Here is a 15,712-nt window from a genome sequence, read left to right as displayed (position 1 = left end):
AAAACAAAATTTTAAGGGAAAAAATTTAAAAAATTTAAAAAAAAAAGGAAAAATATTGGGGGAAAAAAAAAAAAATTTTTTTAATTTTAAAAAAAAAACCCCCCCCCTTTTTCCGGGGGGGGAAAAAAAAAAATTTTTTAAAAAAAAATTTAAAAATTTTAAAAAAATTTTTTTCTAAAACCAAAAAAAAAATTTTTTTTTAAAAAAAAAAAATTTAAAAAAAAAAAAGGGTTTTTTTTAAAAAATTTTTAAAAATTTTTTAAATTTTAAAAAAAAAAAAAAAAAAAAAATTTTTAAAAAAATTAAAAAAAATTTTAATTTAAAAAAAATTTTTTTTAAAAAATTTTTAAAAAAGAAAAAAAAAAAAAAAAAACCTTTGGAAAAAAAAAAAATTTTTTAAAAAAAAAAAAAAATTTTTTTTGGGGGTTTTTTTTTTTAAAAAAAAAAGGGGGGAAAAAAAAAAATAAAAAAGAAAAAGGGAAAAAAAAAATTAAAAAAAAAAAAAAAATTTTTTTTTTTTTTTAAAAAATTTTTAAAAAATTTTAAAAAACCAAAAGGAAAGGAAAAAAAAAAAATTTTTTTTAAAAAATTTAAAAAAAAATTTGGGAAAAAAAATTTTAAAAAAAAATTTTTTCCCGGGTTTTAAAATTTAAAAAAAAAAGGGGGGGGTTTTTTTAACTTTTTTTTAAAAAAAGGGGGTTTAAAAATTAAAAAAAATTTTTAAAAAAAAAGGGGAAAAAACCCCAAAAAAAAAAAAATTTTTAAAAAGGGAAAAAAAAAATTAAAAAAAAAAAAAAATTTTTTATTAAAAAAAAAAATTTTTAAAATTTTAACTTTTTAAAAAATTTTTTTAAAAATTTTTAAATTTAAAAAATTTTTTTTCCCCCAAAAAAATTTTTTTAAAAAAAAATTTTTTTTTTTTAAAAACCCTTTGGGGTTTAAAAAAAAAAAATTTTTTTTTTTTTTAAAATTTTAAAAAATTTAAAAAAAAAAAAGAAAAAAAAAGGAAAATTTTTTAAATTTTTTTTAAATTTTTTTTTAAAAGGGGGAAAAAAAAATTTTTTCCCTTTTTTTTGACTAAATATTTTTTTGAAACTTGTTGTTTTTGTTATATGCTGACGATACCATTCTTTTTGCTAAAACAGAACAAGATCTTATATCTGTGTTGAACACTTTTTCTAATTATTGTCATATCTGGAAATTAAATATAAACTTTTGATAAAACAAAAGTAATGGTATTTGGTGATAAAAGAAATAGAAACAGGAATATTACGGTAGATAATCAAGTTTTAGAGATCGTAGGACACGTTTAAATATCTTGGTGTAGTTTTTTCTAAGAACAGACAATTTGCGGTTGCAAAGAAACCATATTGTGGATCAAGCAAGACGGGCAATGTTTGGTTTATATAAGAAAATAAGAAATCTAGATTTACCTATTGATTGTCAGTTAAAGTTATTCGATCATACAATTGTACCAATTTTAACTTATGGGTGTGAAGTGGGTGGGGTTATGGTGACTTGTCGCTTATAGAAAAAGTTGCATACAGATTTCCTTAAATATGTATTACGTGTTAAGAAAAGTACACCGCATGTTATGGTTTATGGCGAAACTTGGGCGATTTCCACTATCAATTATTATTAAGAAAACGAATTGCTGGTTATTGGTATGATTTAGTTAACAGTAATTCACTACAAAAATTATCGTCAAATATTTATAAGCTTGTATATGAAGATTTTGTAAGAAATGGTAAGGAGTACAAATGGTTATTGAATGTTAAGAGCATTTTTGACGAAACAGGTATGAGTTATATTTGGTTAAATCAGAAGTTTAGTGGTTCTAAATGCTTATTGTTAAAAACCATTGATATATCAATGTGTAACCAATATGTACAAAAATGGCGTAGTGATGTCGACTCAATGCCAAAATGTTTAAATTATAGAATGTACAAAACTGATCATTGCTTTGAAACCGTACCTTTGTCTACTGTCAGACAAATATTTAAAAACATTTGTTAATTTTTCGATTGTGTAACAATCTCCTCCCTATAGAAAGAGAGAAGGTGGTTAGGTATTGTTAGAAATGAAAGAAAATGTAGTCTTTGTAACTCAAATGATATAGGTGATGAATTCCATTACATTTTTCATGTAGTTATTTTGAAAATAAACGAAAACGACTTTTACCACAAATTAATCAACAAAACAAAAAATATGTTTACGTTTAGAAAATTAATGAATGAAACAGATCCACAAAAATTAAGCAACTTAGTTAAATATGTTTATGTTATACTTGAATACTTTAAGAACCCACCTGGCTAGTCACTTTTTTTTTTTTTTTTTTTTTTTTTTTTTTTTTTTTTTTTTTTAATTCTATAAATATTTTTCTATTTTGCAAAATATAGCATGTACACAATGACATAGTTACATTGTATGTTATGAAATATTGTAGTTATAAATACTTTTTTAAAACTACTGTAGTTCATATTTTTCTATTTTGCAAAATATAGCATGTACACAATGACATAGTTACATTGTATGTTATGAAATATTGTAGTTATAAATACTTTTTTAAAACTACTGTAGTTCATTTAATTTGTATACACAACCTGATTACACATTTATTAATTTTGTTTATATATTATTGTACACCTCTTATCATATGTAAATATGCTGAGTGAATCAATAAAACTTGAAACTTGAAACTTGAATTATTAGCTCCATTTGCCTACAGCATAATCAGCATATTGAATGAATGACAATGGATTTTGATATGTCACGAATAAACACGATACATGAAGAGTTAAATGTTCACTTTTAAAATCATACACACAACAAAAAGATAACAATAATTGTTACAGATACTAAACCGAACATTTTTCAGTGTAAATATTCAGGAATACGTACACAATACCTGTCTATTATTATGCAAGAAACGTTGTTTTAATGTTTAAAGCAAATATTATTTGTTTAAAGCAAATAAACTGTATTGTATTGTTTATAATACCACATACTAAATAAAATTATTGCCATGTTTATAATGAAGGTTTTTCCTTTTTTGACTTTGTTTAACACTGGAAATGATTTAAACAATTTAAGTATTTTTATACATGTACATTAGTGAGTAGTACGCACGTGATATGCAAAGTTTCTTGTTCCCCGCTATTCGGTATCCAGTGTCACACATGCACGTGTCATTCAAACAAACAGATTGCGGAATATATCTTCCACACGTGCAATTCCCTTCGCACTCATTGTTTAAACCACAACTGCCCAATAGGCGTTTGACTGGAATAAAGACACAATTATTAAAAGTTATTGAAAGTATATCACTATTTCTTGCCAACATCTTAATACTAACTGAGATTATCCAAACAACTTACTTAATATATGTCAAGATATCACTTACACATATAAGATATATAAGATGTAATTCATACACATATACATGTTTTGTATGCTTTAAACTGCTAAGAAAACATTCATTCATACACTACTTTTTATGCTAATAAAAATATCATACATTCCAAAGAATCTTTCGCAAAATGGTATTAATTATACAATAAAGTGATAGTTAACACAATTACAGTTGTATATATATGTAGTACAAATAATTAGATGTAATGTAATTGACATTTTTGAAAAATTACATAACGGTCATAACTTCATGGATCAATTCTTTATTGTTTCTTTTTCTAGGCATTACTAGTTGTATTATAGCCACCACTAGACACATCTAAGTAATAGAAAGAGCACCGAAACACGAGGCTATTTGATTTGTGCGAGGGGGCTTAGCCCCCTATTAATCAGATTGCCGAGTGTTTTGGTGTTCTTTCTCTTTTGTATCATAGTCAAACATAAAAGCACGTTCCCTGTTGTCACAATATGAAACCCCGGCAAAAATGAACCAATGAACGAACATCTGAATATGACATTTCTGTCGCCTTCCCTTTCTCTGTCGTCACAATATGTAAACCCCAGCAAAAATGAGCCAATCAATGGGCATGCTCTGGAGTACTCCAGTTAACGCACTGTGCATGTATATGTATACGATTTAACCCTGACACATTTTCAACAGAAAGGTCTCCAAACTATGATACAAACTATCATTATTAGTCACAATAAGGGTTTTATCTCCAATACCTTCATCGGAAGCATCAGGACAATCTGTGACGCCATCATTTAAATTTGACATGTTGATGCAAATAACTGGGGTGCTTTTGCATGAATATAGTGGCGGTGTACATGGGAAGCGCACTGAAATAATATATTTAAGAAAAATAACACTTGTTTTTATAAATAAAATGCTTTAAATATAAATGATATATGCCGTTGCATACAGTTAAATCTGTCAAAGAAATATATTTTTTTTCAAAAACAGAACGTTATGAACAAGTCACAGAAATGCAATAAAAATTTCTAATTCAATTTAATGTTTCTAACCTAACCCACTAAAAAAACCTGAATACAAGACCTAGTATTAGTAATCAGATCTGGTTGACTAAAAACATTAATTTGATTTCAGGATTTTTAACATTAATTTCTACATTTATACAATTTTCGAAACAACCTTCGTCTGAGTTATCCCCGCAGTCATTAATGCCGTCATCAAATTTCTTCTTGTGTATACATTTCCCATTTGCACAGTTTCCATGAGTAGTTTTACACCAGAGTCTATGGTCTGTTTCTATAGAATAATGAAAATAAGAATTTGTATAAGTTTAAGATAGGACGTTTGACTTTATTTAAATACTATGTATATATTAAACTTTAAAAGTAAAATTTCCATGGTACACCATTAATTTAGTCATAACTTAGCCTTCGTTTTATTTAAGGTGTAAAATTGTAGACGGGTTGACGAAATAAATTTTGGAAAGGGAAAATTTGAATGAAAAACTAAAAGTCGAAAATCGAAACTCAAGTTTCATAGAGATAAAATGAAAACTTTCTTGCTGTTGTAACCACACATTGGTAATATATATAACAAAGGCCAACGGATATGCCTAATGTTAGTACATTCAATGTATGTAAAGCGAGACAAAAAGACAAAAAGATGTAACCATATTACATCAACCTTAGATATCATAATTATAAATCATAAATATCATCGGATTGCAGGCTGGTTGGGTTCTATTCCCGTCAGTGACAAGCCCTCAATGTTTAGTACTTGTTGATTCCTAGTATACACACTCGAACTTGATAAATTCTATAATTATAATCGAAATCAAAAAGAGTTTTGGCAAACTGATTATAACATATCATAATACTTAAAATTTGACATTTTGACATTGTTTTCTGGGAAAATAGCAAATGCTTAAAAAATAAACAATTATATAAATTTTGCATATAAGTCTGAAACTATTGTTTACAAGCTTGTTTGTAAAGCGTTTGTGTAAAATATTTCATCTACAGTCGAGAGAAATGTTAATTGGCAATTTTACAATGCAATGATTTATCTGTTGTGCTATTGCCTACCTGAAGAGTGGTACAAAGTTCTGATTAAGCGATTACACAAGACGTTAAATTGCATAACATCTCTAATGTTTTCTGCATATTTTAGCATAAAAAGTAATCAAAACCACACTGGAACGCTGTTTCGTAGAATGTTTTATGCTTTTTGTGATCTTTGCTAATGCTAAGAATGATAAAAGCCTAGGTAAAACATTTCTTTTGTATACAAAGGTAATATAAATATCATATTTTAGGTGAAAAGCAATTTATGTTAATGCAATGATTGTACGAAATGCAGTATCCGTCATTTTATTGTGTTACTGGAGTTGTTAGTGGTGTAAATGTAGTTACTGAAGGCTCATCGTAAAACATTCAGGTTTATTTTAATAATGAAGAAATTATTCAGTCGCCATTCGTGATAAAGTGAGATTTGTTTCATCAACGTAGACATTTTTTTATGAAAGCAGCTCTTTCAACAGGACGTACGAATACACAAAATCGCTTATTGAACAAGAGACGGATTGTTAAAATGCAGACGTATTTTAGAACCATTTACAACGCTGTTGTCTTGCACATACACTAGTTAGTTCCTTATAAACTTCTCGTATCAATTATAGATTGGAATAAATCTATTAATTGCAATCATCGGTGAATAAAACTGCAATTATGTCAAAACTTTTGTAGCATAAGGAAATGAAGTAGAAATATAAACATACATGTATATACATACCTTCATCATACCTGCCCTGGGGACAGTCTTTCCTTCCATCCATTCGTTTACTGTTAGGTACACATGTACCATCTATACATCGTAGTTCGTTATCTCCGCAGAACCACTTGCAGGTTATACCTGAAATTGTATTGTGGCAAATAAACAGGTTTAATATTCTTCTTTATCTCGCGGTCACAATTCGCTTCTACATATTATAAAAATGTATAAATAAATCATCATATAGTACAAAAGCAAGAATTCAAACATCTGAAGTTTTATTAGGAATTTCATCTTAAGAACATGGCATTTCAGCGAACGGAACAACCTTTGATTAACACATTCTTTGACATACCACATACCCGTCCCTACATACTCCTTGGGTGAGGACGAAAAACATACATCTCTAACATATATCTAACAATTCTTCCCTTAGTACTTTATACCCCTAAATACTTTGGATATATGGTGTGATTGACATAACCTTATATATTACTGCCACCAATTACTTTACCAATCATCTTACAAATACAGTGGAGTTAATTACTATTGCAGAAACCATTTACTTACAGTCTATATCTATATAGAAATGTTACAATGATCCGACCTAAATACTGTCTATTTAGAATAGGTACCATGCACGGTTTATAATAAATCTTCCTATGAAATTTGGGTCATGTTCAACTGAAGAAATACATACATCCTACTCTTCTATTAACCACACCTTGTACATGTATGTGTTCAAGTCATGAATGTTTTTTAACGTTATTCGTAAGCAAACAATAATCAATTCGTGTAGCGTTACACGTTTTACAGAATGTATATTTAGTAAGAGAATAATAATGAATCTGCTTTTCCGGTAGTTGCCATTCTCGTTGATAGCTTTAAGCTGTATTCATATTTATCCCATGGCTACTCGAATATCACAATCGTGCATTTTCCCACATTTTAACAGTGCAATGACCGATTAATATAGCCACCTGCACAATCAAAATTACATTAATACGAATGATATTTACAAGTATGATTAACAGGCTGAGGGTTTTATTCATAATATGTATCTTAGTTATTGAAGTGTTGAAAAAATATTATATCATTTTTTTATAGTTTTATTCATTTTTTACATTTTTAATTTTTTTTTATTTATTTATTTATTTATTTTTGGGTATCAAATTATGTACTTTTTACATTAATCATTTAATGCAGGTGAGTTTGCGCTTGGTTCTTTCAAACAGGTATATGTAAGAGCTTCCTATCTACCTGAAATTCCTGTGTATTACATAAAACATCTATTTAGAATAAAATCGATAGAATGTATATGCTGCAGCATAGCAGGAACATATGAGTATTAATGATTTTCAGGTAATCACTCTCACAATTATGGTGTACACATAATTACTCGTAATCAATGGAGAAAAAAGGAGAATAAGTAAACCATGGATTACGCAAAAACAATAAACCCATTTTTCCCTGATATGTTTAAATAATGCCTTGTTTAGTGAACTTTCATTTTTTTTTGCAAACAATGTATTATTGAAATAGAATATTAAAAGTTATATAAGAAAAACAACAAAAGACACGTATACACACAATAAGTCTTACATAAAAGTACTCTGTTGGGATCTATATTCATGGTGTTAACGGGCGTTTTAAGTTTATATACTCGAACTTATAATAAAAACATTATGAAAACCTGGAATATACTGGTATGATTTACTTAAAATGATTGATATGCGGTGTAAATTTCTGAATATAGATTTTGATATAAAATTCAATTATATTTTACCTATTTTTCTATTTTTACATGATCGAATCAACTATGTGTGTAGTTGATAATTTGCCCACTGCGACGGTTGGCTCTATTCTCAAATAGAGAATGCCATATAATGCCTCTCAAATGCCATAAAAGAAATCCATTTTCATTTCATAAATATGGTAAACCATAAAAAGAATATTTGAATTTTGTATTTTTCCTCCACAAAAAAAGGAATGAATGAAAGAACTAATTTTTTTTCTCAATAAAACGCTACACAATAGATTTATATAAGTAAAAGGCTAGATATGCAATAGTTAATAATAATTATATATATTTGATAAGTGTCTTCAATGAAACAATCATTCATGTTGGTTACTTGGCAAATATATCAACTTTAAATGTATATATGTTATTTTGCAATGAATTAAAACAACAACCAAACAAAGAAAAAAGAAAACACTGTTATTTTATGTCAGTAAATAACAGAACAGAACAGAACAGAACAGAAATTTTATTTGAATCTAACTTGAACATTTACAGTTCATCGTTACATACAACCAATTTTTACATGCACATACTAATAATGATAATATCATATTATAAACATGCAAACAACTTTACATATTTCATCAGATCATAACAAAGAATTTAATTCATTTGTTCTTAATTTAAAAGCATTTCTGCAAAACAGAGCCAATTTGTTTAAGACCTTTACATTTGTAGAATTCAACAATTGTGTGAGTTTGAGCATACTCGGGTGTCTATGATAATACCTAGGAATATACTGATTTCTAAGTAAAGCATACATTGGACATATTAAAATAAAATGGTATTCGTCTTCAATATCATTACATTGGCACAGTGTACATTTTCTATCGTTTCTATCTATATTTCTATGTCTACCAGTTTTCAATATGTAGGTCATGTGAAGAATAAACGTATTTTAGCTAAAATATTTCTTAAACTACGACATTTCATTTTATTTATATATTCGGACCTTTGAAAATCTGGCTTTAATTCTTTAAATAAAAACAAAGATGACTTGAACAAATATCTTGTCTCCAATTATTTATATACATGTCAATAATTCTAGTACGAAAAATAGGAACAAACATATTAATATTTACCGAAGAAGGATACATCCATACTTCGTGAAAACCAGTGTTTTGTAGTAAATCTCGGACTTTAGATGCCCAGTTCACAAAGTTACAATTTTCAGCTTCATATCTTAAAGTGTTCATTGTGCTTGATAAAATACAGTTATAATCCTTTTCAACATACAACTTTAGGAAATATTTAACAATTCTAACTTGTCTAACTACATATAATGGATATCTACCCAATTCACCATATAATGCAGAATTAGCAGTAGACATTTTAACATTGAGTATCCATTTCATGAATTTTCTATGTATACGTTCTATATTTTCCGCTTTTTCAAACCCCCATACTTCACAAGAATAATTCAATATAGATGCAACATATGAATCGAATAAATTTAACATAATATTTACAGGAACTTCAATGCATTTTGTAATACTAAACAATGAGCCCATAGCTTTAAGAGCTTTATCAGCTAATGTTTTTGTTGCTGTCTTAAAAGATCCACCACTAGATAACACAATACCTAAGTAATTAAAACTTGAAACAAATTCCAATTCTTCCCCGTCGTAATAAATATGTTCATTTACATTGATCATTCCACCTTTTTTAAATACAAGAACCTTCGTTTTATTAACATTTACTTTTAATTGCCATTTATTACAATAGTCTTTTAAATTATGTAATGAAGTTTGAAGCCCATGCGCCGTCTCTGAGAAAATGACTGCATCGTCGGCAAAAAGTAGTAGGTATATAGAAAGTTGCTCTAATGTCAAACAAGAACTATCATCTTTTTGTAAAAACAACTCAATATCATTTACGAATAATGAGAAAAGTATCGGAGAAATTATCTCCCCTTGCAATAATCCAACATCACATTTGAAAAAATCAGACAAGGTATCCATATGACGTACACATAATTTAACATCTTCATACAGAGACCTGATTACACAAAATAAGCGTCCATTTACACCATATTTTATCAATTTTACCCATAAGGCATTTCTGTAAATAGAATCAAAGCATTTCATAAGATCAACAAAACAGCAATATAATTTCTTTTTTTGTTTTAATTGTCGTTCTATAAAAGCATGAAGGAGAAATATAGCGTCTACTGTGCTATAGTTACATTTAAAACCAAATTGTGCATCGGTGAGTATATCATTAATATCAGCCCACTTTTTTAAACGCTCATTAATAACAACAGTAAATAATTTTGCAAAACAGCTGATTAATGTTATACCTCTATAATTAGTAGGTTCACTAGAATCACCTTTTTTAAAAACAGGTATAACAACTCCCTGTGACCATGATTTGGGAAAACAACCCGTTTCTAAAATATGATTGAACAATATTTCTAAAGGTTTGTCTAAAATATCTATACCTTCTTTAAAATACTCGTACATAATGTGGTCAAAAGAGCTACTTTTATTTGTTCCTAGTTTTTTGATAGCTTTTCTTATTTCATCAGTCGTAAAAGGTACATCAAGCTCCTCAAAAGTAGAGTTAAAATTTGCATTTTCATCAAAAATATGTAAAAATCTTCAATTTCGTCATCTTCCGCAACAGAAAAATTCAGATGCTAAGTTCTTAAAATGATTATAAAAATCATCCAAATCTATGTTTTCATCAGACACGGTTGATTTACTTTGACGAAACATCCTCCAAAATTCTTTTGGCTTTTTTGTTTCTCAATTCATTCATTTTTGCAGCTTGTTTTCTGTCAAAGTTCCGTTTTACTTTTCTACAATGATATTTATAATCCTTCTTTTTTAAATATAATATTTCTCTATTTTCTACAGATTTGTTAGCATTAAATTCTAAAACAGCATTTTTATATACAGTATACTTTTGTTTACAGCTTTCATCGAACCATTTATTCGTTTTATTATCGTTGAAACATGCGTTAACAGTTGCCTTACAACAAGTTTCAAAATACGCATTACCTCTTTCAGATAAATATGTTGTAAAAATATTAACCATTTCATCTGGATTCTGGTTATTTTGCTTGGATTCATTTAAGTTTTGACAAAGCATTTCTATGTCTCGCGAAATATCGTTTACAAATTCCGTCCTATATTCTGGATTCCATTTATAAATCGTGCGTTTACGCGGATTCGTTACGACTGGCACGGTCCTTACTTTCACCGAGAATGAAATCGGGGCGTGATTTGAGTGTGCGGTCAAATCATGAACACGAAACTCTGAAATATTTTCAAAATTGCATGCTTTTGTTAACAAATAATCCACTACACTATTCCCGTTATACGTATAACAAGTAGGTTTCCCGAGATTCGCGTCGCTATCCAACCGTCCGTTTACAATGCGTATATCGGTAGATTTACAAAGATCAAGTAATTGCTCCCCAAACCGGTTTGTACCACGATCAGTCGTCGTCCGCGGAATAAATGTATCCATAGCTAAATAATCATGATCATATAACAATATATCATAATTTATACAGTCAGATTTTGAACCAATTCTCGAGTTTGTATCTCCGCACACATATACCATTCCTTTATTTTCGTAACAATTTATATCATTCTCTAATTTTCTAAATATATCAGTATCATATAGATTATGAACAGGTGAACTTTCTGGGGCAATATATATGGAACATACATAGATATCTTCTGGTACCTGGAAAAAATATTTATCCAGTTTCAACCACATAATACAATCAATGTCATTTCTGACTAGTTTAACACCTTTTATGATCGACCTTTTTACATACGCTAAAATGCCCCCACTGCTCCGTCTGGCTCGTTTATTCTGAAATTTTCTATAAGAGTGAAAAAGTTTATACCCATTTAGTTCTAAATAACTAATAACTAAAGATACTTGGTTATTTATTGTCTTGGATGTTACAGTCTTTCGGTAAATATCGTTTGCAATAGTTTATCATGATTGTAAATTATCCTGCAGCCTTGATGATAGTGAAACCATATTCGTGATGATCGTAACATCATTTTACATAGTTTATTTCGGTACTTTCGCAAACATAATCTTTTAATACTTACTTTTCTTTAGGAGATTCTTTTCCGAGTGAACAAACGGTGTACATTAATTATATAAACGTTGCCCTCTCTGGGTTTATTTATTATAATGCAGCCTGATCGAAGGGAAAAAATATACGAATACCTGTTTGTATTATTAGTGATTAAGGGGAGAAATCGCACGGCTTAATGTTTTTTATTGCTTCCAGGCATAAATATTGATGAATGAACGAGTACATCACATGATGGGTCAGTAATTATGGTGAAGATAAACACATAGAGAGTATACTAGTTATAAACCATATACACATAACGGTATTGTTTTCACCAATATAAACATAACAAATAAGATACCAATTTACATAGCAAGCCAGATGAATACATGTAAGTCATTTTTCCATGATACAGTATAATATAATAAGAAAGAAAATATTTCTTCAATGAAATAAACTTGTATATTCATGTTGGCAAATATATCAACTTTAAATGTGTATTTTTTTTATCTTTGCAATGAATTAAAACAACATACAAACAAAAACAACTGAAAACGACAAAGAAAAAAAACACTGTTATTTTATTTATAATAATTTACATTTAATAAGGAAAAGATTTGTATGCTGTTTTTATTTGGTTAACTATTAAGATTTATGTTATGTTGTTGTGTTTTTGTCTGATTTTTTACTTTTTTATTATTTTTTTTTATTTATTTATTTACTTATTTATTTATTTATTTTGTCTTAGCTCTTGGTAAATAGTTGTACAAAATATTATAAAATCGACTCATTATAAAGTTACACTAAAAGGAGAAGAATTTTATAAGACTTAGTCTTTCGTTCTCATCCTTTTCTTTGAATATATTATATATTTGTATTCTGATTGTATTGTATTATGTATATCATGTAAATATTCGGGAAATAAATATGTTTAAACTAAATAGTTTTAAAAAGGAAGAATAGATTACAATACAAACACATAGCACATAGCATTCTCTGTATTCTCCATTATTCTTCATGAAATGATCATTATTAATTTATCTATATTTAAGCTTTGTTTGAAGGGCAGGAGAACGATACATTATAAAAGGGGAACGGAACTTCATTTCGTTATCATATTGGCGTTGTATCACAATGATACTATCTGAAAATAAATATTCTTTTGCAATCGTTTTTGTTTCTGTCCCTGTGCATTGTAAACAATTTAAAATGATACACTTTTTTCACATATTATATTAAAAATTATATCTTTACACGACTCTTTTAAAAGATCGAATGAAATAAAGTTAGTTAGACTTTGTTATTAATAATGTCCATTTATCTTGATAACATACATATAGATGTGTACATCTATGTTATCAATTAACAAGACAAATATGCCAATGATTTCCTATTAACAAATGATGTATATTAAGATTTCATCTACCTGAATACAGTTAAATAATCAAATAATATCTTAATCGTAGCTGGGCATGTCTAACGTTAAGATAATCTTTCACATCAGAAAATTTGAAACATAAATTAAAAGTGCTCCATTGAAGTCTCACAGCCTGAAACAGGAAATTTGAAAGTATTATCCGATCAATTTTGGCTCTACAAACGATCAAATATACAAACTGATACAAAAAATATGAGCATTAAATTTGTGCGATTCTTATTTTTCTCATTTCTGATTAAACTACTTTTATTGCAGAAATTTATTGAAATTATGTAAAGTCTTCCTGAATATGTCTAATTTGAGTAAGTGAATGTATAAACTGTGTTTGGGAAGCTGTATTCCCTATCAAGGGACAGGACGTGAAGCGGTTGCACACTTGGTTCAAGCGAGCGAATTAGTTGCAAACTTGACAAAATGGCGAACAAGGCGTGATTTTTTAAAACGGGTGAATGAATTTTTGCCAGGCATGTGGGTTTCTTTGTTATTTTGAAGTTCATTAGTATGTCTATTCCATAATGCAATAAATATGCCACACTCGGTTAAAGGTTTCAGCAGCCTAGATTCTGTTTTGTCGAAGTTATTGAAGATATTAACTGATCATGTAGAAATTTTGAAATTTGACATGTAACTGTTCTGGTCGGTTTTTCTCCTAATCTATTCGAATTTGTAAGTTTTGAACTGCATTTAACAATAACAAAATATGTTTCTGTCAATGCTGTACAAATGGTTTAGTTCGCTAGTCCGAAGATAACGTTCAATACACAAAATTTATCTTGTTCAAGCACATTTTGGTTGCAGACTTATACTTCAAGCATTTTTGGTTACATATTTTTTTCTGTGTGTATTCAAAAGATGTTTATTTTACTTTTTTTAAAGAGACTGTATAGACGTAATACTCAGTCAATTCAAATATGAAATTTGAGTGTTATATATATCTTTAAGGTTAAACGTTTTTCATTTGCGGACTTTTTTCATTATCATAACGATTATTATAGGGGTGGGAAAAACTGGAGTGATGGAATGATCTGATATATTTTACAGAAGTTTTGATTCATACCTACATCAAATAGTACAATATATATATATATATATAGTCATGTAATGTCATAAACACACTTAGGTAGAGACCCTTTTATAATGAAAATGATGATGAATGATATAAAAAAACGACAACAATTTCAATTTAATTAAGAAAGAAAAAAAAATAAGTAATGATCACGATTCTCAGTTAAGAAAAACTAAAATATGTTCATACCTTCAATTAGCAGCAACAAAGGAAACAATGTCTTCAACATTTTACTTCTCTCTGATACACCCTCTATTGTTTTAATCTACATTCCAGAAAAAATATCTAAGTGTCTGAGTTGAGTGCCAAACAATTTGTCTTCACTAAACAAATATAATTATGTAATACCATTGTGCGGTTTTTATCCGGTTTAATCCAATTTGAACACAGCACCGTATTTATTAGTTAATGTTAAAAGTTGAGATACAAAGTCAGGACCTTTATTTCCAAAAATTCAAAACGCATATTTATTTTTGGTCATCTTAGATTTGATATAATTAAGAAAATTAATTACAAAACATTAAATCTCGTGTATGATCTATCATTATTTGCAAAAAATCAAACAGAGTTATTGTGTTTTAACCGTTTTCAGTATTGTTATTTACCATGCTTATACATTACTCAATATCCACTGTTACTATTATTTATCTTTCTTGTAATATTTTCATCTTAAAAGCTTTCATTTATCACAATTGCAGATTATTACGGTAAAGATTAATACGGCAAAGTATATTCCATGTATTCACGCAAGCAAGAACACTAATGTTTAATCTTTAAAAACTTTCTTCATTTCACATCAGCGAGTAAGTTCCAATACTTGAAAATTTAGAATTATGTAGATTTTTGTCGAATAATTCACGTGCGCGTCTTGTAATAAGCGCGCGTGCGTGTGTACAGGTATTAGAGCAGTTTGTTTATCATCTACCTATGCTGCGTTATCTAGAGAGAGTCTAACTATACACGAAGTCAAACGAACATTCAGAGAATACTGTTATATTATGAATAATGGATAAAAAAGAGTAATTTTATAATATGGATTTATTTTATATGATTAGGTCTACTATATTGTTTTATTGTTAATATTGTAAGATCTTCTTATTACCATATATATTATAGAGTTATTTTATATATAAACCAGTAAATTCCCAGATATTATCTATAATGCTCTACGTGCTGAGGTAATCACAGTTTTATCGCATGATTTAATA

General features: G+C 28.1%; 1 protein-coding gene across 1 annotated transcript in view; it reads right to left on the bottom strand.

Annotated features, from left to right (window-relative positions):
• LOC132747843 (very low-density lipoprotein receptor-like) overlaps window positions 1-15,394 on the bottom strand; it is a 19,623-nt gene extending 4,229 nt beyond the window's left edge. The window contains exons 1-5 of the mRNA XM_060737370.1: window positions 14,694-15,394; window positions 6,176-6,295; window positions 4,565-4,681; window positions 4,138-4,251; window positions 3,130-3,282 (exon numbers count right to left, since the gene is read on the bottom strand). Coding sequence (XP_060593353.1) covers window positions 3,130-3,282; window positions 4,138-4,251; window positions 4,565-4,681; window positions 6,176-6,295; window positions 14,694-14,733 — 544 coding nt within the window. The 5' untranslated portion in view covers window positions 14,734-15,394. The remainder of the gene's footprint in view (window positions 1-3,129; window positions 3,283-4,137; window positions 4,252-4,564; window positions 4,682-6,175; window positions 6,296-14,693) is intronic.
• Between the last annotated feature and the right edge of the window lie 318 nt (window positions 15,395-15,712).

The sequence above is a fragment of the Ruditapes philippinarum genome, unplaced genomic scaffold (assembly GCF_026571515.1).
Source record: "Ruditapes philippinarum isolate M1 unplaced genomic scaffold, ASM2657151v2 ctg1130_1_1_1_1, whole genome shotgun sequence".
Taxonomy (NCBI): Eukaryota; Metazoa; Mollusca; class Bivalvia; order Venerida; family Veneridae; genus Ruditapes; species Ruditapes philippinarum.
Note: the sequence above shows the minus strand (reverse complement) of the source record. Positions and strands in the feature narration are given on the sequence as shown.